The following is a 26,207-nucleotide window of genomic DNA, read 5'->3' as shown; positions in this document are numbered from 1 at the left end:
CATGTCATCTTATTTTTATTGTTCGGCTCCTGTATCTTCAACAGGACCAAGGCAGGTTTTCCTTACCGCTTTCGAATCTTTTAGTGTAGCGGCACCTAAATTTTGGAACTCCCTGCCTATAGACATCAGACAGAACCCTTTGCAATACTTGGTTGGTGCCTGCTTAGAACATTTTCGTTTGGACAGGCATATCCAGACATTAAGAAGTTACTGTTGTTTTCAACAATTTGTTGAATATTTTCAAATATTTAACTTTTAAAAAATGTTATATTTTTTTTGTAAACTGCTTAGGTTTTTTACAATCAAGTGGTATATAAATTTTGTTCCTTTATCTATTCCAGTGATGGTTGGGACCCAGACAGAAAGGTCAACCCCCTACTGAGTTCTATGATGGCAACACTGAGACTGACAAGGAAGCTGACAGCCGGTACTGGATTTGCTGTACGGTGAAGGTTGTCTGCATGCAGATCCAGTGTTTTTGCTGCAGTGCTCCTTTCTCCCTATAGGACTAGCATCTTCTGCCTATTTCCATGCACATCAAGCTACCATCAAAGATGTAGAACACAGCCAGTAAAAAAAAGTAAAGTGTCGGACCTTCCCCCTCAAACCCTGTTTTTGGAGCGAACCCTGCAGTCTCGGATTACTTAGTCCTACCAAAATCCCTGCATAATTGCAATTACAGTACAATTTGGCATAGGATTACAGTCCAAGGCTGTGCCGTTATTTCAAAATATATTATATTTACTTTGAACATGATTGTGGAAATCCTGGGAAATGAAAGCCAATGTGGAACTGGAAAACAACAACACACTCTTCCCTGAAATTCGCTGGGTTACAAACATTGTGATTGGAGTTGGCTGTGAAGCTGGAAACTAATTTCAGTGCAACTTCTTTAGCAATATGTATTTTAAGGCTGTGACCTTCAAACGGGGCAAGAGGTGTAGGAGGGACAGTATTTGCTACCAAGCACCTGTGAATATTGTGTCGTGCACCAAACGAACAATCTAGCGCAGGAATGGGCAAGAGACGAACCGTGTGTAATGAATACTGCACCTCACTGGGTGGCCCGTTTGTAGAATCTCATACTTTCTCTGCTCCCTGGTCTCAAAAGCATAACCACCACTAAGCCTGTTAAAACATGCACGCAATACAGTGGTACCTCAGTTCTCATATGTAATCCATCCCGGAAGACCGTTCGGGTTCTGAAACTTTCGAAAACCAAGGCGCAAAGAGCTGTCGGCAAATTCAGTTGAGAAAATTGAAAAACACACAGCAGAAAAACACACGACTTCTGAGGCGTGGTCGGAAATGGAAGCATTCACTTCTGGGTTTTCGGCGTTCGGGTTCCGAAACGTTCATCAATGGAGACATTTGAGAACTGAGCTGCCACTGTATTCTGTAAGAGGAGGGGCTCTATTTGCAGGAAGGCATGGAATCCAGGGGCAGTCAACATGGTGCCCTAAGAACTTTGTTGGACTACAACTCCCATCAGCCCCCAAGCTGGTCTGGCCGATGGTCAGGGATGATGGGAGCTATAGTCCAAGAACAGCTGGGCTAACCCTGGAGTGAAGCAATGAACCGGCACGACACCAGGGATTGCTTCGCCTTCTGTACGCATCAGCCTAATCTGGATCCAGGGCCGAATCTGATGTGCTAACTGATCGCTGAGCAAATGCGCTCTTCTTGAACTAATCTGGTATGGAGTCTGCAGGACACAGCAAACTTGCACCACTTTGGATAATGGAGTAGACTTGCTTGGGCACGTCGGCGTGAGAAGGGGAGGAAAAGATGGGCGGAGGGGGAACCGAGGTGGCCACAGTGATGCTCTGGTCCTCATCACTCACCACTGTCACCTCCCCAGCCCCCTCCTGAATCAAAGCATTGAGTCCTTCCAAGTCGGAGCAGCTGATCTCAGCACCGCTGATGAAAGCCTGGGTAGCCGAGGCTTCGTGGCTGCCTACGGGGATGTCGGGAATCAGAGTCTGGCTGGGCGTGCTTCTGTCTACTGGACTGTGGGTTGTGAGGAGCACGGCCGGTTGGCCCATCGAAATGCTTTCCGCTTGAGACCCCGGGGGCAGAGGGGGAGCCAGCAAGCTCACTTGCTGCAGGATTTGCAACTGGCCGTTGCCAGACAGATCTTCTTGGTTCTGGCTTATTAAGGCTGGCGGCACAATGTTCACGGAAGCCGCTTGCACCAGACCGCCGGCTTGGGGTACCTGATGTCCGACGATGATCTTCACCTGTCCTTTGCCATACGACGAAGCCTGTAGCGGGACCTGGAGGTGGCTGACGGTAATAGGGGTGCCGCTTGGCCTCGTGGGGTCCACCTGGAACTGCAAAACGGCCAGCTCCGGGTTCTTCGCCCCGTTGTACTCGACGTGTTGCCTCTTGTGGCTCCGCAAGGAGTCTTCCCGGACAAACGAGGCCTCGCAGAGATCGCACTTGAAAGCTTTCTTGGCCTCCAGCCTGGCCACTTGCCTGGAGCCGCCTTCCTTCGGCCGGTCTCCTTCGCCCTTCTCGGCCGCCTTCTTCTTGGCCCTGACCTTGTCCCCGTGCGCCTTCTTCATGTGCGTGGTGAGGTTGCTGCGCTGCTTGGTGTCAAAGCTGCAGAACTCGCACTTGAACGGCCGGTCCTTGAAGTGGATCCTCTCGTGCACCTTGAGGGTGGCCTTGTTGGAGCAGGAGTAGCTGCACTCCGAGCATTTCACCGGCTGCTCGGGCTGGTGGGTGCGCAGGTGGTGCCGGAGGCTGGTCTTGTTCCCGCACTGGAACTCGCACTCGAGGCACCTGTAGGCGTTCTCCATGCTGTGCTTGATGCGGATGTGCGACTTCAGGTTGCCCTTCATGGCGCAGCGCACGTCGCAGTAGTCGCACTTGTAGGGCTTCTCCCCCGTGTGCACACGCATGTGCCTCTTCAAGTCCGAGTTGATTTTGAATTTGGCGCTGCAGAGGCGGCACTGGAAGGGAGCGTCTCCTGTCCATGAGAAAAGCGTTTCGAATTAGGGGCGTTTGGACCAAGAGACATGCAGGACAATAAGGATAAATTCCAATGGATTTGCATTGGTGTTTCTGAAAGATGATGATTTATTTACCGCCCTTTATAGGAAGTGTTAAACACTAAAAACGTATTTTACAAAGTGAAATAATAAAAAACTAAGAATAAAAACAGATAGCATAGTAAAATTAATCATAATAACAGTACCCACCTGCAACACATTTAACAGGCCATAGATTATTTACAGTGGTACCTCGGGTTACATACGCTTCAGGTTACATACGCTTCAGATTACAGACTCCGCCAACCCAGAAATAGTGCTTCAGGTTAGGAACTTTGCTTCAGGATGAGAACAGAAATCGTGCTCTGGCGGTGCGGCGGCAGCTGGAGGCTCCATTAGCTAAAGTGGTGCTTCAGGTTAAGAACAGTTTCAGGTTAAGAAGGGACCTCCGGAACGAATTAAGTACTTAACCCGAGGTACCACTGTAATGGCCAAAGGCTTGGGTAAAGAGGAAAGTTTTTGCCGGCCGTCTAAATACATGTAATGATGGTGCCAGGCGAACCTCTCTAGGGAGAGCATTCCACAGATGGGGAGCCACCACAGAAAAGGCCCCTTCTCGTGTTGTATCCCTACAAACCTCTTGGGGAGAGGGGGACATAGAGAAGGGCCTCGGATGACAAGTGCAAGGTCCGGGGCAGTTCATATGGGGAGAGATGGTCCTTAAGGTATTGAGGTCCTGAGCTGTGTAAGGCAGTCATAGGCAAATTCCAGCCCTCCACATGTTTGGGACTACAATTCCCACCATCCCTGACCACTGGTCCTGTTAGCTAGTGATGATGGGAATTGTAGTCCCAAACATCTGGAAGGCCAGAGTCTGTGTATGCCTGGTGTAAGGCTTTATAGGTCAACACCAGCACTTTGAATTGGGCCTGGAAACTAAATGGCAGCCAGTGCAGTTGGGCCAGGATTGACATTATATGATCAAACCGTCTTGTTCTGGTGAGCAATCTGGAGCTAGCCCATGAACATGAGGAGACTCCTGCTAGCTCAGACTAAAGCACCACTGTGTCTAGGATTCTCTTCCCATAGCTGCCATCCCATAGCTGCACATGGAAATCCCACAAACACCACAGAAGTCTCCAGGTAGTGACCCCCAGCAACTGGTATTCAGAGTAGCATATTGCCTCTAAAAAATGAACGTAATATACGGCCATCTTGACTACCAGCCACTGAAAGCATTATCCTCCACAAATTTGCCCGCCTCCCCTTTTAAAACTATCCAAGCCAGTGACATCACAAAGCAAACCCCACAGTTTAACAAAAATAATCAAGAATCTTTGGACACCCTAAAGCAGCCTTTCTCAACCTGTGGGTCCCCAGATGTTGTTGGACTACAACTCCCATCACCCCTAGCTAGCAAGGCCAGAGCTCAGGGATGATGGGAGTTGTAGTCCAACAACATCTGGGGACCCACAGGTTGAGAAAGGCTGCCCTAAAGGCTAATAAAATTTACCTTGACATCTGATGAAGAGGGCTTGAGCCCACAAAATCTTTGGCCACAATGAATTTACTACGACTTTGAAGGTGCCAGGACACTTTGGGTTGTGCCCAGTCTTTCTCAGCGTAGTCCCACTGAAATGAATGGACCCAAGTTTTCATCATGCTACCCATTGCAACACCGGGATCCCTTTCAGCTGAGACCCCATCAGTCATTTTAGTGCCTGTTCTGTCAATTTGCACCATAAAATTTCATTGTCCCCACCCCTCTTTCGCAAGAGATGGGTTTCTTTTCTTTTGAGCGGGACAGGGCATAATTTGTCTGCAGCCACAAATGCACAAACCCAGCACTTTAACATCAAATGCAAATAAATGCATCTTTATACCTACTATCTGAAGGGGAGGGAAGACAGGACACCTGCATTCTGAAACCTACAGATTTCCCCCCCAGAAAAAAAATGCCACCATTTTCTTGCCTGCCCTTCGCTTTCCCCCATATCTCCCAATAGCTCTCCTCCAGTTATTTGTCTGCCCGTCTGATATGCAAGCTTTGCATATTTAATTATTATAGTAACATTATTGTTTCCCCCCCTAAGCGAAGTATCTGTTTGAAAAGGAAAGCAAACAGAATGCATTGAAAAGGGGAGTAAATGGAGAATACCAATGTTCAGGAGCAAAGACAGACCTCTGCACAACAATTTGCAGGAATTATATCCGAAAACATGCCTTAGCTTTCGTAGCGTTACGCCTCCACAGCTGGTAGGACCTGCCTAATCAACAGAGCAATACAGCGCAAACATGCACAGTATTGATACCTTTCACAATACGAACGGCGGGGTTTTCGTTTCGCAAAGAGTAGCCAATTATCGCTAATACCACATCACAAAGCAGCACTGTTGACTTATTGCTGCTCTAAGCTACTTGAACAGCGCGGAGCTCCTTTGTTATTCCGTGTATATCATGCACACACGCTCAGAAGTGAGTGAATGAGCCACGGGGCGCCATTTAAGGCAGAAATAAAATGTAAGGAGGTCCTTGGTTCAGTGAACGTTGCAGCTCTTTTAAAAAATCACAACACACATGGCTTAATTTACTTTACCAGTTAATATTTTATAGATCTTCATAAATGGGAGACTGTTAAAAAAAAAATGTAGGCGCAAGTTGCTTACCCGGCTACATATTTCATTGATCGGGCAGAAGATATTTCAAACTGCGATGTGGCATACTGTGCTAATCCACAAGCTTGCTTAATAATTGAGACCCTGGGTGTAAAATGTTTATTATACACATTTTATTAATGAAGACACACAGCCTGCCAGTTCAATTTGTTTTACAGACTGGCCCTTCCAGCTGCATATACCACTGGGTGAACTGCAAGAGACAGTCATTGGATTTTTACCCACTTTCCTGATGAAAACCGGGTGCGGCACATGATCCAATAGTCCCCAATTTCAGATGCCAAGCCATACTAGAGGAGATCTGCAGAAGCTAAATGTCAGCTGTACATTTAATGTTCCAATCTAGAGATTGATCTGTGTCGCCAGTTGTTTTTCCTCCTCAATGACCCTATTGGATTTGACTTTGGCAAAGGAAATTTAATTTATTACTATTTTCTTTTTCTTTGCAGAGCTTCATTTGTAAAAAATGAAATGTCCATGCAAGAAGAGAATGGAAATTAAGAGGGGACTTCTGAATGGCCGGGACACGGGTGGCGCTGTGGGTTAAACCACAGAGCCTAGGGCTTGCCGATCAGAAGGTTGGCGGTTCGAATCCCCGTGACGGGGTGAGCTCCCGTTGCTCAGTCCCTGCTCCTGCCAACCTAGCAGTTCAAAAGCACGTCAAGTGCAAGTAGATAAATAGGTACCACTCCAGCGGGAAGGTAAACAGCGTTTCTGTGCGCTGCTCTGGTTCGCCAGAAGCGGCATAGTCATGCTGGCCACATGACCCGGAAGCTGTACACCGGCTCCCTCGGCCAATAAAGCGAGATGAGCACCGCAACCCCAGAGTCGGCCATGACTGGACCTAATGGTCAGGGGTTCCTTTACCTTTACTGAATGGCCGAGCCTAAGACCTGCAGGATCTGAGTCCAAGCAGAGATGGCAAGGATAGCCTTTCCTTTGGAGATTCTAGCTGGGTTGTGTGAAAGGGCAGAGCATCACATTCCAAGAACCTCAACGCACCTGGGAAGTCCTCTCTAGGCACAGGCGTGCTGCATCATTCCTTGCACTTGATAAGCAACACAAAGCCTGTGGATGGGCAATGCCTAGTAGAAAGATTTAGCACCCTGGCCTTCTGACCATGCCAGGTCAACAGACCAGGGGCTCTGGCTTGCTGTTCCTCAGGCTCCAGCTCCAGCTGTTGGTCCTAGGAACCCTGAGTTTGAGATCCTCCACACTGAAGCAGGTCGGCCCACAGCCCTGGTTTGGCCCTGACACAGCTCTGTAGTTTTACTCATAATGGGTGGAACAGTATCTGAAGAAGACATGGGCAATGTCTGGTGAACGCCTTAAGATGTGAGATACTTACCGCCAACTTTTGAGCAGGCCAACTCTTGGGAGTTCCAGTGTGATGCAGGTTCTTAATAGTTTTCCCCAACGAATCCAGCACTAGACTTTTATACACATGTGAGTGTTGGGAAACCTGTGCCTTATAGACTCAACTGCTATCCAACTGCTCGCTCTATGAAAATTCACTTTACAAAAACGAGGAACCTTGCTATGCACATTGTAGATTCAGATACCCAAATAGCCAGTCCTCCATGTCCTCCTCTGTAAACCAATAATCAGCCTTAGAGAAGCCTTACTTTTTGGTGTTTTGCTGGTCTTGCGACAGCCATTTCATCAGAAACCATGGCGGGAAGAATAGGAGAGACTGGACAAATAAGAGAACACTTTCTCCTTCCTTGTTTGCCTTTTGCAAGGTTCCAGAGGGTTTTCCGTCATTTGGGAGTCAGATTTCCATGGTCAGGAATACATTCAAAATTTCCCCATAGGAATCAATGGAATTTGAAGAGTCGTTATGTGAACTCTCGCCTAGCAATTGATTTCCTGAGAAGTCGTTGTGTTTGCATAGTGAGACGTGCTTGTATATAAATATTTGGGGCAGGAAAACACCGCTAAAAGGAGGTTTGCAAACATCACCAGTCAGCTGGCCTGCAAAGCTCTGTGAAAAGCTCTCTGCTTAGGGCTTTGCAAGATCATCGGATCGCGTGAAGCCCCTTTGTCTTTTTCCTCCCTGCAATAATCACGGAGCATCTGATCCCCTATCCCAACGTGAGGCAACGTATGGCAAACCTGTCCTTGTCCTTACCTGTATGGGACCTGAGATGCACCGTGAGCTGGCTGGAATTGCGGCTTGCGTAAGGGCAGATCTGGCACTTGAAAGGGCGCTCGTTCGAATGGATGCGCTGGTGCTTGTTCAGGCTGCTGCTTTCGGAAGCTGCATAGTCACAGTGCTTGCACTTGTAGGGCTTCACTCCACTGTGGGATCGCATGTGCATTTTCAGCTTGTCTTTGCGGCTGAAGCTCTTTCCACAAACCTCACATTTGTGGGGCTTGTCACCTAAAACAACGGCAACAACAAAAGGCGAAGGTGCAGCAGGGTTGAGATCAGTTGCATTACACGGAACAAAGAGATTCTTAATGGAAGAATGTTTCTGTGAGGGTTTGATTAGCTGCTTGTGCGTGAAAACGTGCTCCCTCAGAGTTTGTGCGCCCCCACAAACCTCCGTGTGTGACGGAGCTCCTCAGACATGTCTGCTCTAGTCACTAGTAGAGTCCGACAGTGGCTGTCTGCGGAAGCGTTTCCAGCAAAGAAGTTCCTTAACGGAAACGCGTCTCCTGGACTCACGGCGTGACAGTTTCCTGCGAGGTATGGGTCTCCCTATGGGAGACTCCGATACCTCCCCACTGTTCTCGCTGGAAGCCTCCCTGAGCCCTCCCTCCTGCTCGCATTCCCTCAGAGACCCACTCCTCCCCCTGCTGGTCCCTGCTTCAGCAGTTGAGTCTCTTTCATCCTGCCTGAGTCCCTCCACCACCTGATGCTCTGATGGCAGTTCCCTGACATCCACCTCCCCTCCAGGGCCCCCCTCACCCCCTCCCAATTCCTCCCCCCTGGGAGGTGAAGGGCTAAAACCCCGAAACGAATCTTCCTCATCTTCTGACGTCTCGAACAATTCTCTCCATCGATCGTCGTCCTGGCCAGCTGAATCCTCCTCCTCTTCAGAATCTGGGAACCCCTCCAACTCCTCTTCCTCGTCGGTGGTGGCAAAGTATTCCCTTCGGAACCTCGCTACAGGCTGAGGTTTACGTGGGAACCTCTGATGAAAAGTCTCTATTAAAACCTCGTCATTGACATCCTCTGCCCTAACCCAGGTGTTTTCCGACTCCGGTTCCCCTTCCCACATTACCAAATACTCTACTTGATCTCCCTTCCACCTGGAATCGAGGATCTCCGCTACATGGTAGCTGTGTTCCTTCTCCTCCATTGCTGGTCCCCTAGTGACCCTCCCCTCACTGTCTCCTCTATACGGTGACAGCAACGACCTGTGAAAAACTGGGTGCAGCTTCATGTGGTTCGGTAACCGGAGCCTGAAAGCCACTGGATTGACCTGCTGTATGACTTCAAACGGACCCAGCCTTTTGGGTCTTAATTTCTTACAACCTCCTTTGAATGGCAACCCTTGGGTTGACAGCCACACCTGGTCCCCCACCCTGATGCTTTCACCTTCCCTTCTGTTTTTGTCTGCTTGCCTCTTATATTCCTCCTTAGCCCTGTTTAAGTTGAGTTGGAGCTGGCGATGGATCGCTTCCATTTCTTCCACGAACTGTTCTGCAGCTGGAACGCTCCAGTTCTCCCCCTCCCCCCCTGGGAAGGCTCTGGGATGGCACCCGTGATTAGCCAAAAAGGGGCTCATCCCCGTGGACACGTTCTCTGCATTGTTGTAGGCAAATTCTGCCAACGCCAGCTTCTCCACCCAATCATTCTCTCTGTCATTAACATAACACCTCAAATATTGTTGGAGAACCCCATTTGCTCTTTCCGCCTGCCCGTTGGTTTCAGGATGACGGGCCGTCGAGAAATTAACCTCTACATGCAGTAAGCTCATGAGCTTCCTCCAGAACCTGGAAGTAAATTGTTTCCCTCGGTCTGAAACCACCCTCAAGGGGGCGCCATGCAACCTAAACACATTCTCTACAAACAATTTGGCGGTTTCTTCTGCTGTAACCGCATGTGAGCAGGCTATGAAGTGGGCCATTTTAGTTAACAGGTCTACTACAACCATGATGGCTGTTTTCCCTCTAGACCTTGGCAGATCAGTCATGAAATCTATTGCCACTGCTTCCCACGGTCTCTCAGGTGTGGGCAGTGGTTCTAATAAACCAGCCGGCGCCTGCCTCTCCCCTTTGGCTCTTTGGCATTGTTCACACCCTCTCACATACTCCCGCACATCTTCCCTGACCTTGGGCCACCAAAATTCCCTGGTAACCAGCCACATGGTTTTGTGTTGCCCAAAGTGCCCTGCTGTGGGGCTATCGTGCAGCTGCTTGAGTACTTTCTCCCTCAATTCCCCTTCAGGTATATATAACGCTCCCTTATAATACAATGCCCCATTTCTCTCCTCAAAACCACCGGGTTTGTCTTCCTCCCCTCTGAGATCCCTGAGTTTCCCCTGGGCGTATGCATCCTGCACCGTACCCTCTACCAATTCCCTTTGCCCCACCAAAGTCGCCCCACACACCCAGCGGTCCTCTGGAATGATATGGGTTTCTTCGGGTGCTCCCTCCCCCTCCAAATATTCAGGCTTGCGTGAGAGAGCGTCCGCCCTAACATTCTCTGGGCCTGGCACATAACAAATCTCAAAGTTAAATTTGGAGAACTCTTGGGCCCATCTCAACTGCCTTTGGTTGAGCACTCGCGCCGTTCTCCAGTACTCTAGATTTTTATGGTCCGTGCACACTTGCACTTTATGTTGTGCACCAACTAGCAGATGCCTCCATCTCCGGAACGCCTCATGAATAGCAAGCAGTTCTCGGTCGTACACCGTGTAGTTCCTCTCGGATTTGTTCAGCTTCCGCGAGAAGAAGGCACACGGACGCCACTCCGACTCCTCCTTCCCCGGCTGCAGAAGAAGCACCGCCCCTATGGCTCTGTCAGATGCGTCTGTTTCAACCCTTAGCTTCTTTCGTAAATCCACATGCAGAAGTTGTTCTTCAGAGGCGAAGGCCCTTTTCAGTTCCTCAAACGCTCGCCCCGCCTCCGCCGTCCATACAAACTTCTTCTTACTGCTAAGACAGTCAGTGATGGGCGCCGTCAGATGGGCGAAGTTGCGGATGAACTTACGATAAAAGTTTCCAAACCCTAGGAACCTCTGCACATCCTTCTTGGTTTTGGGTGTTTTCCATTCCAGCACTGCCTGTACCTTGCCGGGATCCATGGCCAATCCCTTGTCTGACAGGCGGTACCCCAGGAATTCCACCTCCTTGGTATGGAACCGACACTTCTCCAGTTTGACCCACAGCCTGTTGGCTTGCAGTCTGCTCAACACTTCTCTGACGTCTCTCACATGTTGCTCCTCATTCTCAGAATACACCAACACATCATCTAGAAAGGCAACGCAATTCTTGTAGAGCAAAGGGCCCAGCACGTGGTTCATAAAAGATTGAAAACACGCGGAGCCTGCTTGTAATCCAAATGGCATAACGAGGTATTCAAACGCCCCCAAAGGGGTAAACATGGTGGTTTTCCATTCATCCCCTTTCCTTATGCGTATCAGGTTGTACGCCCCCCTTAGATCCAGCTTTGTGAAAATCTTTCCCTTCCTCACCATGGTCAAAATATCATCAATTCTGGGCATAGGGAACGCCACCGGTTCAGTCACTGCATTCAGCCGCCTAAAATCACATACAAGTCTCGGCTTGTCTGCATTTTTTTTGTCCACAAAGAACACTGGGCTCCCCCCTGCTGCTTTGGACTCTCTGATGAAGCCTCTCTTCAGGTTCTTGTCAATGAACCCTCGCAACTCCTGCATTTCCCTGTCTGACATGGCATACAACTTGCCCACGGGAAGCTGTGCTCCAGGGAGTAAATTGATCTGACAATCAAAGGGTCTATGAGGTGGTAGTTGGTCAGCTTCCTTCTCGCTGAACACGTCGCTGAGATCTGCATACTGTGGTGGTACCTTCACCTTCCCCATTACTTCAGTCCCTGCTAGGGTGGCTTGGGCCCCTACTGAACCCTTCTCCCCTTTGCAGTGTTCTAGGCAATGTGCTGAACCAAAGGACACCACTCTTTGATGCCAGCCAACCAGCGGATCATGTAGAGCTAGCCAGCTCATTCCCAAAATAATGGGAGCGCCTCCCAGGGTGGCCACATTAAACGCTATCAGTTCTGTGTGCCTTGCCACCCTCATTATCATTGGGACAGTCTGCAAGCGGACTCCTCCTCCCAACAACTCCCTGCCATCAATCGTGGTCACCTGCAGGGGGTTGCTTAAAGGGATGGTCTGTATCTGGTGTTCAGCAGCAAACTCCTTGCTCATAAAATTGCAGGAGCGGCCTGAGTCCAATAGCGCCTTTATTTTTAGGGGGTGCCCATTCTGCAGCTCTAGCGACACTTCAATCACCAGAGCAGGTCGAGGAGCTTCTGGCACGGGCACTTTCACTGCTCTTTGGCCTGGCTGCAGTGCCCCAATTGTGGCAACCAGGCGTTGGCTTTTACCTGCTCCGCTCCCCCTTCTTCTCCCCCCTCAACAGCTCCCACCATCCCTTGCCATTCCTTCCTCTGGGGGCAGACTCTGGCAAAGTGGCCTGGCTGTTGGCAGAGATAGCATTTCCGGGGGCCCTTTCCCTCCTTCTTAGCTCCCTCGCTGGTTTTTGAAAATGCGCGCGCGCGCGCTGTTCCGATTTCCATCGGCTCTGCCGGCGGGAAAGCTGGCTCAGGAATGTCTGGAATGCGGAACTCCTTCCAACGTTCCCCTCTCCCTTCCCGCCTCTCCAAGGCTCTTGCCTCCTGCCGCGCTCCTATGGTCAGCGCAGATTTGGTCAGCTGATCCATAGACTCCGCCCTGGGGCTCCGTGCCAGCTCGTCTTTCACCCCCGAAGAAAGACCTTCTTCAAATAGCATTTGAACGGGTGCCGCCGATAAATCCCAACTCAGTCTGTGAATCAGCATGGTAAACTCAGTCCAATATTCACGGACAGATCGACTCCCCTGCTTACAAGCCATTAGCTGTCTGCGCACCACCCCTTCCTCAATATCGCTGGAAAACATGATATCCATTGCACGAAAGAACTTCATTGTGTCCTTTAGTATGTCATTGTGCGTTGCCATTAGGGGTCGCACCCAGTCTCTAGCCCCTTTCTCAAGATGCCCAATTACAAAAGCAACTCGCGATTCCTCATCAGGGAACTCATCGAACTGCACATTAAGGGCATATTGCATCTCTGTCCTAAAAGCATGGTAGTCCTTGGGGTCCCCCCCAAATTTCTGCACCAATCCTGGTACCTTTCTGGGGAATTGAGTGGCTCTCCCCTTCTTGTCTGCATCCTGAGCCCTTCTCTCCTCCAGCCTCGCCGTCTGCAGGGCCAGTTGAACCTCCAACGCTCGGTATCTATCTTCCAAGCTTGGACCAGCTCCAGCCCCTGCTCCTCCGGTTCCGGTTGGTTCGCTCATGATGCCTTCTCTTGCACAGGCAGCGTACAAAGACTGTCGGACTGCTGTGAGGGTTTGATTAGCTGCTTGTGCGTGAAAACGTGCTCCCTCAGAGTTTGTGCGCCCCCACAAACCTCCGTGTGTGACGGAGCTCCTCAGACATGTCTGCTCTAGTCACTAGTAGAGTCCGACAGTGGCTGTCTGCGGAAGCGTTTCCAGCAAAGAAGTTCCTTAACGGAAACGCGTCTCCTGGACTCACGGCGTGACAGTTTCCTGCGAGGTATGGGTCTCCCTATGGGAGACTCCGATACCTCCCCACTGTTCTCGCTGGAAGCCTCCCTGAGCCCTCCCTCCTGCTCGCATTCCCTCAGAGACCCACTCCTCCCCCTGCTGGTCCCTGCTTCAGCAGTTGAGTCTCTTTCATCCTGCCTGAGTCCCTCCACCACCTGATGCTCTGATGGCAGTTCCCTGACAGTTTCCCTTTCCCTTTTTGTCATGGGCTTATTATACTTTAGAGGTTTCCTCCATTCTATTTGTCTTTTTCTCCAGCAAACTGAGGATGTGCAGAGAGGCAGGCATAGTTTTGAGAATGCATCTGCTTGCAATACATTAATTTTACAGGTGGGATCTGAAACAAAACACTGCAGTGTGCAATGCTTTCGATAAGGGCTCCAGCCACCCAATTCTATCTCCTCCCTGCACCATCTTCCATCTCAATAGTTAGTTATCCTTCTACACCCATTGAGTATGTTCTGGTGGATCCTTTTCTTTCGATTGTGGTTTTTCTTAATGGAGGGGAGGGTTGAATCCAAGCTATGCTACAATATTTTATTTATCCATTGAAGTCTATCAGCAATCATGCTTCCATCCTTGGGACACTTTAAAATAGCTTCTGAGCATGAACCAAGAAATGGGACGCGGGTGGCGCTGTGGGTCAAACCACAGAGCCTAGGACATGCCAATCAGAAGGTCGGCGATTCAAATCCCCACGACGGGGTGAGCTCCCATTGTTCGGTCCCTGCTCCTGCCAACCTAGAAGTTCGAAAGCACATCAAGTGCAAGTAGATAAGTAGGTACCGCTCCAGCGGGAAGGTAAACGGCGTTTCCGTGCGCTGCTCTGGTTCACCAGAAGCGGCTTAGTCATGCTGGCCATGCTGTACACCGGCTCCCTCGGCCAATAAAGCGAGATGAGCGCTGCAACCCCAGAGTCAGCCACGACTGGACCTAATGGTCGGGGGTCCCTTTACCTTTATGAACCAATAAGTGACCTTTCCAGAGAATGGGATGCTCCATTCTACCCTTTTTCATATCTCTGTCTCCTTTCTTCCCCTTTCCAGCCTCTCCATTCCCCCTCCCACGGTTGTCAGTCCCCGCCCCCCACTCTCTCAACATTCTGTGTGATGTTTATGGGTTGCCCAATTCCTTCCGCCTCAAGTACTCCCCCCGCCCAAAGATTTTTTTAGCACCTGCAAATCTCAGGGTTACTTCAAGTCTGCAGGTACTCCTGGGGGTGGAAATGAGGGAGGAAAAAGAACAAAGATGTGTTTAAGGAAAAAAATACAAATACAAAATTGCAATGTAACACACTCCCATGCACTCCTGTATAAACTGATACAGTGTTATTATCTTAATGCATATATAGATGTTAATCGCCTACTATGTTCCGTATAAACTCATTCCAAATGTTATCATATTTATCCAAGCGAAGTCTGCGCCCGTAAGCAGAACGCAAATGGGCCCAGGAGATCTGTGTACATTGGTGGTGGGGGGCAGGTAGGGAAATTAGGGCTATATAACTCAGTTTAAGGCTCTATAAGGCTGCTTACCGGTGTGTGTTCTTAAATGTCGTTCCATGTCTTTCATACCATAGGATGTCTTGAACTGGCAGCCTGGGGAGGGAAAAAAAGGAGAGGGCCAGCTATTATTTATTTATTGACTTTTGCCCTACACTTTCTCCCAGGGTCCCAGGGTATGCGATTCCCCCCTCCACACAACAACTTTAAATCTTTGAGTGGCCCAAAGCCACCCGTTGAGTTCAATGACTGGGGATTTGAACCCAGGTCTCCCTGGGCCTAGTGCAACACTGGTCCTCAACAGGCATACATGACCAAGAACTAGGCCTCGGCTAGAACTCTGCTCCTTATTCCTCTCCCTGGACGCCAAACTTCTCCGTATGCCAGCAGTCAACAAGTCCGCTGGGAGACAGCCATGTTGTTTCCTGACATTGGCGTTGCTCGCAAGTGACATGGCAACAGGAAACAGGGTAGCATTTCCTTCAGGGCAACCTTCGGGTGGGCAGAGCAGAGGCAGGAGTGGGTGGAGCAATAGATGTAAATTCCCCCATCGTACAGTAGACTAGTTTCTACCCAAACTCGCACACACCTCGGTGTTAGAAATTAGCCAGGCGCCAGGCACGTTTTGCTACTGGCGAGGGTCCAACTGCAACCACATGGAAATCTCTGTTTGCCACGCGGGCAACTGACATCTCCATGTGGCTGGCCCCTCCAGGTTTAAGCAGAAGAGCTTATTTATTCTGTTTATATTGCACTTTTTTCTCCAAGGAGTACATGGTTCACTCCCCTCCTCGGTTAATCCCTACAATGACCCTGTGAGGTAGCTTAAGAGGCTGTGACTAGCCCAAGGTCACCCAGTGAGCTTCATGACTGAGTGGGGATTTGAACCCTGATCTCCCAAGTCCTAGTCCGATACTCTAACCACTACACCACACAGGCTTCCTAAAGCACTTATGCAGCTATACAAATTAAGTAAATAAATACAGTGGTACCTCGGGTTACATACGTTTCAGGTTACAGACTCCGCTAACCCAGAAATAGTACCTCGGGTTAAGAACTTTGCTTCAGGATGAGAACAGAAATCGTGCTCTGGTGGCGCGGCAGCAGCAGGAGGCCCCATTAGCTAAAGTGGTGCTTCAGGTTAAGAACAGTTTCAAGTTAAGAACAGACCTCCGGAACGAATTAAGTACTTAACCCGAGGTACCACTGTATGGGGAAAGCAAAAGACCACTTAGAGGAGGATCTGAAATATTTTCAGTGAAGCTTGAATTTATTTTATTCTGGATTACTTTATTTGATGTTTTATTGTGTTGTAAACCGCTTTGAGATTTTTTCTTTAAGATATAATGCGGTACAGAAATGAAATTAAGTAGTAGTAGTAGTAATAGTAGTAGTTTCACAGCAAAAAAGAAAAAGAAAAAAATGCACCTAGACATTCCGTTGTGGCAACCGTAACCTAGGTTTAAATTGCCATTTGGGGATTAGGTTATATATCTGAGTTTATAACGCTGCTCTCCATCCTTTATCCAGAGAAGCAAGAGACACTGGCAGAGTCAAAGAGCTTACCCCAGTCACTTGGGATGTGAAACACAGCCAGTGAGGGTACAGTTTTGGGACAGCTCCATGGGGCAGATAAGAGAGTTTCCCCTGGGTCTAGGATTCCCCTTCAATTCCACACTCAGATCCTGGATAGGCAGATAAAGTTGAAGTGCACTCAGCAAGCTTCAAAGCTGAGCAAGGATTTAATTCCACACCCTCCTGATTCAGGTCCAATGACCCCCTAGTAGGTAGGTGTGCAGGTGTTTTGCCTGAATTACCAACACTGTCTGAGGTTAGAAGCACAGTGAGGAATGGACATAACTTCCAGGTAAGATTCTCAAGGGAAGACAGGTTCTGAAATGGAACATTCTGATGAAGTTAGCTGACCTAATTACACAAGCAAGGCTTCCCACCCACCTACCTTCCTGTGACTTTGGCCTGTGTGATCAATGGCTATATAAATTAATTAAAAAGCGCTTCCATGAATCTTCTTGAAACTTTGCGGCCATGTCACTGATTAAAATCGTTTAAGCATTTCCAATTTATTCCCCCCCCCCTCTGGAAGCAGCAGAGCAAAGCAGAGGATGTAAGGAACGATTCGGAAGAACAATTCACGAGGGGCAAAGCCCTTTGAGGTCCCCGAGACTCCTTGGGGTGGGGTGAGGCAAGAAAATCCTGAAAAAGGAGGCTATCATTTTAACTGTGTATCATCTATATGTATACAGAATCCATACTGCTGGGCCTCACTAACTGGAAAGTGCATTTTTTCTTTCCTTCCAAAGACTGCTTTTGTCGATCATATTCCTGCTAATATGCAGGCAATGTTTCCCAAAGCAATGGCAGCTAAAGAGGGTAGTGTGGTGTAGTGGTTAGAGTGTTGGACTAGAGTTCAAATCCCGACTCACCAATGAAGCTCCCTGGGTGACCTTGGGCCTCTCAGGCCAATCTACCTCACAGGGTTGTTGTAGGGAGCTTGGGTAGGTGTTTGTTGCTGTTGATGTTAATTTTTAATATATATTTATACTGGATCTTGTGATTTATGTGGAAATTTGGCTGTGCGCTTTTTGATGTTTTGCTTATTGTTGATGACTAGTTTTGTTATGTTTGCAGTTATGTATTTTTTTATATGTTGCAAGCCACCTTGCACACGGTTTGAACTTTGGAAGAAGAAGAGGAGTTTGGATTTGATATCCTGCCTTTCACTCCCTTTAAGGAGTCTCAAAGCGGCCAACATTCTCCTTTCCCTTCCTCCCCCACAACAAACACTATGTGAGGTGAGTGGGGCTGAGAGACTTCAAAGAAGTGTGACTGGCCCAAGGTCACCCAGCAGCTGCATGTGGAGGAGTGGAGACGTGAACCCGGTTCCCCAGATTACGAGACTACCGCTCTTAACCACTACACCACACTGGCTCTCCAGTGGAAAGGCAGTATACAGTCATACCTCGGGCTGAATGTGCTTCAGGTTGAGCGCTTTCGGGTTGTGCTCTGCGGCAACCCGGAAGTAACGGAGCACATTACTTCCGGGTTTTGCCGCTCGCACATGCGCAGACGCTCACAATGACATCATGCGCATGTGCGGAAGCGGCAAAACGTGACCCGTTCGCATCCCGAGGTACCACTGTACAAAGGATTGATTGAATAGGAGGGGGCAATAACAATGTTTACCCACCTTATTTATTTATTGAATTTATATACCTGCCCTATAACCACAGGTCTCAGGGTGGTTGAACTCCTTGGAGTAAAAGATGGGGTGTAAACACAGCAAACAAATAAATAACCCATCCTCCCCAACCGCTATGAGGTTTATAGCAATTGCCACTGTTTTTTTCCACCTGTGAAGGAGATTTTGAACCTTCCTACCCCAAAGCAACAGAATAGAATGGAGGGATCTGTGAACCAGCAACAGCCAGGGGATCTAAACCGCAGAAGCAGTCACTTCTATGGTCCCAAGACTGCCACACTGTCTAAACCAGGAATAGGCAAACTTGGTCCTCCAGATGTTTTGGGACTACAATTCCCATCATCCCTGGTCAGGGATGGTCAGGGACCATCATCAGTGGTCACCAGGCACTCGGCCCTCCAGATGTTTTTGGCCTACAACCATGATCCCTAGCTAACAGGACCAGTGGTCAGGGATGATGGGGATTGTAGTCCCAAAACATCTGGAGGGCCAAGTTTGCCTATGCCTGGTCTAAACACAGGCATATACTTTACCTGGATAGCAGCAGTTAAGTTTCTTTTGCGCCCCCGATGTGGCGGACTTTCTGGCGCGAAGTTTCGGTGTAGTGGTGACAACAGCGGCAGGCTGAGGCTCACTGCTCTCACCAGGTAGGTAGGTTTGGTAGCCATGCTCAAAAACAAACTCTGGCGCAGAAACTCAAAAGCAAGCAGGAAAAAAAAGAATTGTTTTAACATCAGAGCACTGCAAAACCACATATCTTCTGCGAACCCTCAATATAAGAAGAACATAAAATTACTCCCAATCTCAAGACTATAATGCAATCCTCTTTTCTTTTTCTTAACTGCTTCCTTGTCAGTGAGAGAAACGCCACAAGGTTCACTAATCAAAGCTGGTCAGGAAGGAAACTTTCAAGTTAGCTATGAGACTGAGCTCCCATATGCACTATGAATTTGAACAGCTGTGGCTCTCTGCACAGAATCCTTGGAGGTGTATTTTGTGAATGGCGCTGAGAGTTGTTAAGCTACCCCTCTTCCCAAATCATTTACAGGCAAGAAGGAGAAAAGAGCCAACTTTTGCAATACTTTTCTGCCTGGTCACTTGGAGGTGATTTTTATTTGCCATGGGTGGCAAAGTAAGCGGCTGCGTACAAGAATGAACAAGGAAGTGAGCTTAGGGACCTGCCTTATACCAGCTAAGATTCTTCTCCCATCTTACCCAGTATTTCCTGTTCTGACTGGCAGTGACTCTGGCAGGGTCAGGCAGAGAGGACTTTTCCATTACTTGCTATCTGAACATTTGAATTGGGAAGATCTGCATGGAAGGCATGTGCTCTACCACTAAGGCATTTCCCCCAAGTTCACAACCCACAAGTGGCATACATTGAGCCATACCATTGACCAATCTAGGCCAATGTTCTCAGCTCGGATTGGCAGCAGCTCTCCATGACCTTAAGCAAAGACATTTCTTTTCTTTGCCAGTGGGACAAAGCTTTAGTGCAGGGGTCAGCAAACTTTTCCAGCAACTTTTCCTGTCGGCATCATGGCATTGGAATGTAACTAAAGACTGACATACAAAATCAGGCCAAAGTTCCATCAAGTAGTATAACAATGGAACAGTTTGGTCCGGGGGTCAGCAAACTTTTTCAGCAGAGGGCCGGTCCACTGTCCCTCAGACCTTGTGGGGGGCCGGACTATATTTTGGGAAAAAAATAATAATGAATGAATTCCTATGCCCCCAAATAACCCAGAGATGCATTTTAAATAAAAGCACACATTCTACTCATGTAAAAACACCAGGCAGGCCCCACAAATAACCTAGAGATGCATTTTAAATAAAAGGACACATTCTACTCATGTAAAAACATGCTGATTCCCAGACCGACCGCAGGCCAGATTTAGATGGCGATTGGGCTGGATTCGGCCCCCCGGCCTTAGTTTGCCTACCCATGCTTTAGTGTTTCCTTTGCCCAGGGTACCCCTGCTGCCGAAGCATACAATGCTAGGGCTTAGTTTTGCCACGAAGATGCCACTACCCAAACTTCCTGGATAAATACCTGTGATCGTTTGGGTTTCTGAAGTGATGGTCCTTGTTGTGGTTTGGGTCTGGGTCGCTGGCACGGTTTCTTCTGCTACAAACTGCACTGTGCTGGTGGTCTCTGCTGTGGTGCCGGACAACTGGCAGCCACTTCTCTTGTGAGCAACGAACGCATCTAGGTTATTGAACTGCTGCTTGCACAGGCCACAAATGTGAATATCTGGTGTGAGCTCCACCAGGACAGTGGTGCCTCCAGGAACTGTCAAAAGACATCAAATTGAAAACAAAACAATTAATAATTACCACAGAAATGGCAACAGAAATTTTATGTGTTGCCAAGGTTATTGTTTGCAAGTTACTGGAAACAATGAAATGGTTGAACAGGGTTCACCAACATGGCAGGAATCCTGGTACCCATTGAGCCTCTGAGCCTCCCCATGAACTGCCCACTTGGTCATGACGCATCCTCCCTTGGAAATCACGTAAAGTTGAAGGAGAAAGTTGGAAGAGTGATGCTCTTTCTCATTTCCTCTTTCAGCTCTATGTGCTTTTTGAGGCTGATTAATTCAACTAGCTCTGACGTTTACCCAGATTGTGTAGAAAAGTGGAACATGTGTGTGTTCACTTTCTCTATTTCTGTCTCCGGGGGGTGAGGGGTGGGGAGAGGAGCAGAGAAAAGAGGGTTTGGTGTCCACAGCACTTGCTGAAAAATTCAAGGGTGCCCACTGACCTTGGTGAACCCTGCGTTAGAAAAACATTATTATCCCACAGTAGGTTATCAGCAGCTCAAAAGAAGCTTCAGCAGTAAATAAATAAATAATTGTTTATTTATACCCTGCCCTCCTCGGCCAGGGAGGCTACCACCAAATACGAATTACAATAAAACATAATAGAGAAGAAACACACAACAAAAAAACAGTTAATTAAAATATGGCTTAAAATACATCTTGAAATGCAGCCTCATTTTAGTAGTAGGCCATAAATCAAGACCATAAAAGGAGGAAACATCAGATACTCACCTGAGCCAGCTATCCATGCTGGTCCTACATGGGCCAGCAAAAAAGCCAAGGGAAACTTTATACAGTGGTACCTCGGGTTACATACGCTTCAGGTTACCGTATTTTTCGCCCTATAGGACGCACTTTTTCCCCTCCAAAAATGAAGGGGAAATCTGGGTGCGTCCTATGGGGCGAATGCAGGCTTTCGCTGAAGCCTGGAGAGCGAGAGGGGTCGGTGCGCACCGACCCCTCTCGCTCTCCAGGCTTCAGGAAGCTCTGCGCAACCCTCGGGAGACCGGCTCCGAGGGTTGCGCAGAGCTGCCTGCAGTCCCCGGCTCAGCACAGCTCTGCGCGGCGATCGGGAGTGGGGCGCTAAGTCCCGCCCCGCTCAGGATGGCGGCGCAGAGCTGTCTGCCGTCCCGGGATCAGCGCAGCTCTGCGTGGCCACCGGGAGCTGGGGGCGAAGCCCGCCCCGTTCCAGATGGCTGCGCAAAGCTGCCTGCAGTCCCGGGACTGCAGGCAGATCAGCGCCGCCATCCCGAGCGGGGCGCTAAGTCCCGCCCCGCTCGGGATGGCGGCACAGAGCTGCCTGCCGTCCCGGGACTGCAGGCAGATCCGCGCCGCCATCCCGAGCGGGGCGCTAAGTCCCGCCCCGCTCCGGATGGTGGTGCAGAGCTGCCTGCAGTCGCGGGATCAGCGCACTTCTCCCCATCGCCAGCCCCACAAGCTCGGGGGACAGCGGGGAGGCAGAGCGTGCCTTCCCACTGTTCCCCGAGCTGGTTCTTCCAGTCCCGCACCTGGGGGGGAAATAATTTTTTTTCTTTATTTCCCCCCAAAAAAACTAGGTGCGTCCTATGGGCCGGAGCGTCTTATGGGGCGCAAAATACGGTACATACGCTTCAGGTTACAGACTCCGCTAATCCAGAAATAGTACCTCGGGTTAAGAACTTTGCTTCAGGATGAGAACAGAAATCGTGCTCCGGCGGTGCAGCGACAGCAGGAGGCCCCATTAGATAAAGTGGTGCTTCAGGTTAAGAACAGTTTCAGGTTTAGAACGGACCTTCGGAACGAATTAAGTACTTAACCCGAGGTACCACTGTATACCAAATCCCATTTAAGGGGTCAGAGAGTCTAAGCCAAAGGCCAGGCGAACAGGTCCGTCTTGCAGGCCCTGAGGAAAGATGTCAAATCCCGCAGGGCCCTAGTCTCTTGTGACAGAGCGTTCCACCACATCGGGGCCAGTGCTGAAAAGGCCCTGGCCCTAGTTGAAACCAATCTAACCTCCTTGAGGTTTGGGACCTCCAAAGTGTTGTTATTTACGGACCTTAAGGTCCTCTGTGGGGCACATCAGCAGTAGTGGCAATGTGTGAGCTGGCAGACCACGCACTGCACATTGCTTTAGCATCCATGCGCATTGACATTAGTCAAGATACATCTGCTCTCTGCTCCAAGATTTAAGTTCTGGAGTCCATAGGAATGGAGCTCAGCATTGAAGGATAGCAAGACTAGCCGAAAAGACTAAAAAAATTAACAAGTGGAACATAATGTACCTTTATTTATCCATCACAGACCTTATTATTGCCAGGTGGAGTTACAAGATAATAGTGCACATGTTCATGCATGAGAGTCGCCAAGATGTCAGGTTTTAAATCCTCTAGATTGCTATAAGTTAAATGGTGAATGTGCAGGGAGGAGAATGCGATGAGACGAGGCCTTTTCAGTGACTGCACCAATATTGTGAAATATTTGTGAAGCATCGATGACCCCCTCTGTTGTGCTTAAATTCCACCAGGATTTTGCTTACTAAGTTCATTTTTACCTATGATCTCTGCAATTGCTTTTAAACAGTTTTTTTTAAAAAAAATTGCTGTGTTCCTACACACACCTGTTCAAAACGTATTTATTTGTATTGCTGAATTCTTTGTATTTAAATGTATTTATTCTAAATTGTTGTATGGCACTCTTGACTGATGCACTAGAAGGATGGAACAGAAATGAATGCTAGGTAGGTCAGGTTGAGATATTGTGATGTGCACAATATTGCCTACTGAAACACCCCAGTCCAGCCATTTTAACCTGCTTACGTTATATGGAAGCTTTTTCCCAGGAAATCACGCGCAGGAAGGCAGCTCGCAATGTCACTTTATGCATATTTACTAAAACTGGATTTACTCCCAGGTAAGTCTGTGTAATGGATTGCAGCTTTAACGTATTTAAATTCCAGCAGCACAAATAGCTCCATTGTGTGATCTCTTAAAATCTTCCCACGGAGAGAACACATTCGCTTAAGAAACTTTTAAAATCGCCTTTTCTTTTAATGTATTACTCTGGTGCTAGCCAGGCTAATGCGCCCTGAGTTCAGCCTTGAGCAATTGCAGAATGGCTCATGTGGAGAGGATGCACATGCAGCGTCCTACATGTGAGGTTATGGGGCTGGCCATAGTTTAGGGGAAGAGCATATGCACACAGAAGGTACCAGGTTCAATCCTGGCCAACTCCCTGTTAACAGGACCAGGTATCCCAGGCAACTGGAAAGACTGCCTGAGCTACTAAGAAAGTTGCTGTCAGTCAGTGTAGCCAGTACTGGACGATGCGGACTAATCTGGTGTAAGGCAGCCTTCTGTACATATAATAATAATAATAATTTATTATTTATACCCCGCCCATCTGGCTGGGTTTCCCCAGCCACTCTGGGTGGCTTCCAATAAAACACTAAAATACAATAACCTATTAAACATTAAAAGCTTCCCTAAACAGGGCTGCCTTCAGATGTCTTCTAAAAGTTTGGTAGTTATTTTTCTCTTTGACATCTGGTGGGAGGGCATTCCACAGGGCAGGTGCCACTACCGAGAAGGCCCTCTGCCTGGTTCCCTGTAACCTCACTTCTCACAGGGAGGGAACCACCAGAAGGCCCTCTGCGTTGGACCTCAGTGTCCGGGCAGAACAATGGAGGTGGAGACGCTCCTTCAGGTATACTGGACCGAGGCCGTTTAGGGCTTTAAAGGTCAACACCAACACTTTGAATTGTGCTTGGAAACGTACTGGGAGCCAGTGTAAGTCTTTCAAGACCGGTGTTATGTGGTCTCAGCAGCCACTCCCAGTCACCAGTCTAGCTGCTGCATTCTGGATTAGTTGTAGTTTCCGGGTCACCTTCAAAGGTAGCCCCACATAGAGAGCATTGCAGTAGTCCAAGCGGGAGATAACCAGAGCATGCATCACTCTGGCAAGACAGCCTGGGGGCAGGTAGGGTCTCAGCCTGCGTACCAGATGGAGCTGGTAAACAGCTGCCCTGGACACAGAATTGACCTGCGCCTCCGTGGACAGCTGTGAGTCCAGAATGACTCCCAGGCTGCACACCTGGTCCTTCAGGGACACAGTTACCCCATTCAGGGGCTAACTTTTTGCTAGGGGGGGGGTAATAGAAAGTCCAAATGCAAGAACAAAAGCCCTGGCCTAGGAAGGGCCTCTGATTTCCTTGCAAGCAGAATAAAACAGCACCCCAAACCAGATTGCATTGGAGGTGCTGGAACCAGGCCTTGATCTGCTTGCACGAAGCGCTTCTGGCGCACGCTGCAAGTTGCACGGTCAAAAAAACCGGATTATGTCACCCCTTCCATCTGCTGCAATCCTGCACAGAATTAAATGCAACTAAACCCACCAAGCATGCTCAAACCTGCTGGCTTCAGCACCCGAAACCCTCCCGGTTCCTTATGAAAGGCGATGCACCTTTTTTTGACCCTCTCCCCACCCGGCCCCCGGCTTGTCTCAATGCCACCCTCCGGCCCGCCTTTCCCCAACCTGCCGGCTGCTCTTCCCACCCAGGTTCCCGGGCCCCGTTTTCGCGCTCCAGATTCCCGGGCTGCGCGAGCGCTCGCTTCTTCCGCTACTCAGGTTTCGGGGCTGGCCGGAGCGCAGGCTCCGCGCGGCTTCTGCCAGCTCCGGGCCCGGGAGCGCGGATAAGCCGCGCAGCCACTTACATTGCACGGGGCTGGCGAAAGGCTGGCCGGTCGCGGCGCTCGGGTTCATGGCAGCCGTCGCGGATTCGCAGCAGCCGCGCGCCAGGCGCAGCTTTGCAAAAAAGAAAAAAGGGGGTGGGGGTGGGGAGAGGAAAAACGAACGAACAAGGAGACTTTGCAACGTCCTCGCGGGTGTCCCCCCCCCCCACATCAGAAGGCGGGGACGGATGTGGAGGGACTGCGGAGCATGCTCTGTAGCAGCAACCGATGCCGTCGCGAGGCTCTTTGCCCACAGAAGGGAGCAAAGGGCGCTTGCAATGCATGCCTCTGGTAGCAATGCAACTCAGGAGTAAGCCTGCTGAGTTGAGATAGACTTGCTCCCCGGTCAGTGCGCACACAGGATTGCAACCCTGGAGAAAAGCGAGGGACAGTGTAGCAAAAGAGGCTCTGCGGTGGCATTTCTGGCTGAGCTACGGCAAGGCAGCAAAGGGTTTTCTCCTGTATCCTCGGGACAATACTGTAGATCCGAATGGGGACATTTCACTCGGTGCTCGGAATGTGCATCTATTTAAACGTCCCTGCTCCGAAGCTGCTTTCTCTCCGCTTGCCCATTCATTGATGGCATTCGCGTGCCACCCAGTGAAACAAGTCCTCTGATCACCTAGAGAATTTAAATTATTAAAACACAAACACAAGAAGTTAGCCGCTAAAATAATCAGTACAAAAGCTGTGCCAGCACAGAATTAGTGTAAAACCAGCATGAAATCGCGGTGATACATGGTGACTCCAGAGACTGTCAATATCTGCATTCTGGAACTTTAGGTCTGTGCATTTAAAATGGTTTAAAGTGCTCTGCCACCCTAGCATAACAAATCCACTTCGAAATAAAAATAAGAAATGGACCTCTTTGCAGTTTGGAAAGTGACAGGGAGACGCATTGAAAGGTGTGTGATTAACTGGGAAATGTGTACACCTTGCAAGCAAATCGGGATGAATGCAAGATGAATTCTCATTGCCATATAAGCACTCTATAAAGAAAGCAACGGTTGTTCAATAAAGAC

General features: G+C 49.1%; 1 protein-coding gene across 1 annotated transcript; it reads right to left on the bottom strand.

Moving 5' to 3' along the window:
* Positions 1-720: 720 nt before the first annotated feature.
* Positions 721-25,370, bottom strand: ZFP64 (ZFP64 zinc finger protein). The gene is made up of 6 exons (XM_081196171.1): positions 25,168-25,370; positions 20,212-20,451; positions 18,692-18,853; positions 14,972-15,034; positions 7,803-8,054; positions 721-2,974 (listed from the first exon to the last, which is right to left on the bottom strand). Exons 1-6 carry the CDS (start codon positions 25,355-25,357, stop codon positions 1,689-1,691), a joined length of 2,193 nt encoding a protein of 730 aa, XP_081052297.1. The 5' UTR covers positions 25,358-25,370; the 3' UTR covers positions 721-1,688.
* Positions 25,371-26,207: the final 837 nt, after the last annotated feature.

Source organism: Podarcis bocagei, assembly GCF_964188305.1.
Source record: "Podarcis bocagei genome assembly, chromosome: 5".
NCBI lineage: Eukaryota > Metazoa > Chordata > Lepidosauria > Squamata > Lacertidae > Podarcis > Podarcis bocagei.
Note: the sequence above shows the minus strand (reverse complement) of the source record. Positions and strands in the feature narration are given on the sequence as shown.

Bases quoted from the DNA above. Each gene is read 5' to 3' on its own strand.
- ZFP64 (XM_081196171.1), bottom strand. From the start codon at position 25,357: ATGTGGGGGGGGGGGACACCCGCGAGGACGTTGCAAAGTCTCCTTGTT. The intron at 15,035-18,691 runs GTAAAGTATATG...TTCCCTCCCCAG, and splicing joins ACTTAACTGCTGCTATCCAG to GCTGCCAGTTCAAGACATCC. The intron at 2,975-7,802 runs GTAAGGACAAGG...TCTCATGGACAG, and splicing joins GCATCTCAGGTCCCATACAG to GAGACGCTCCCTTCCAGTGC.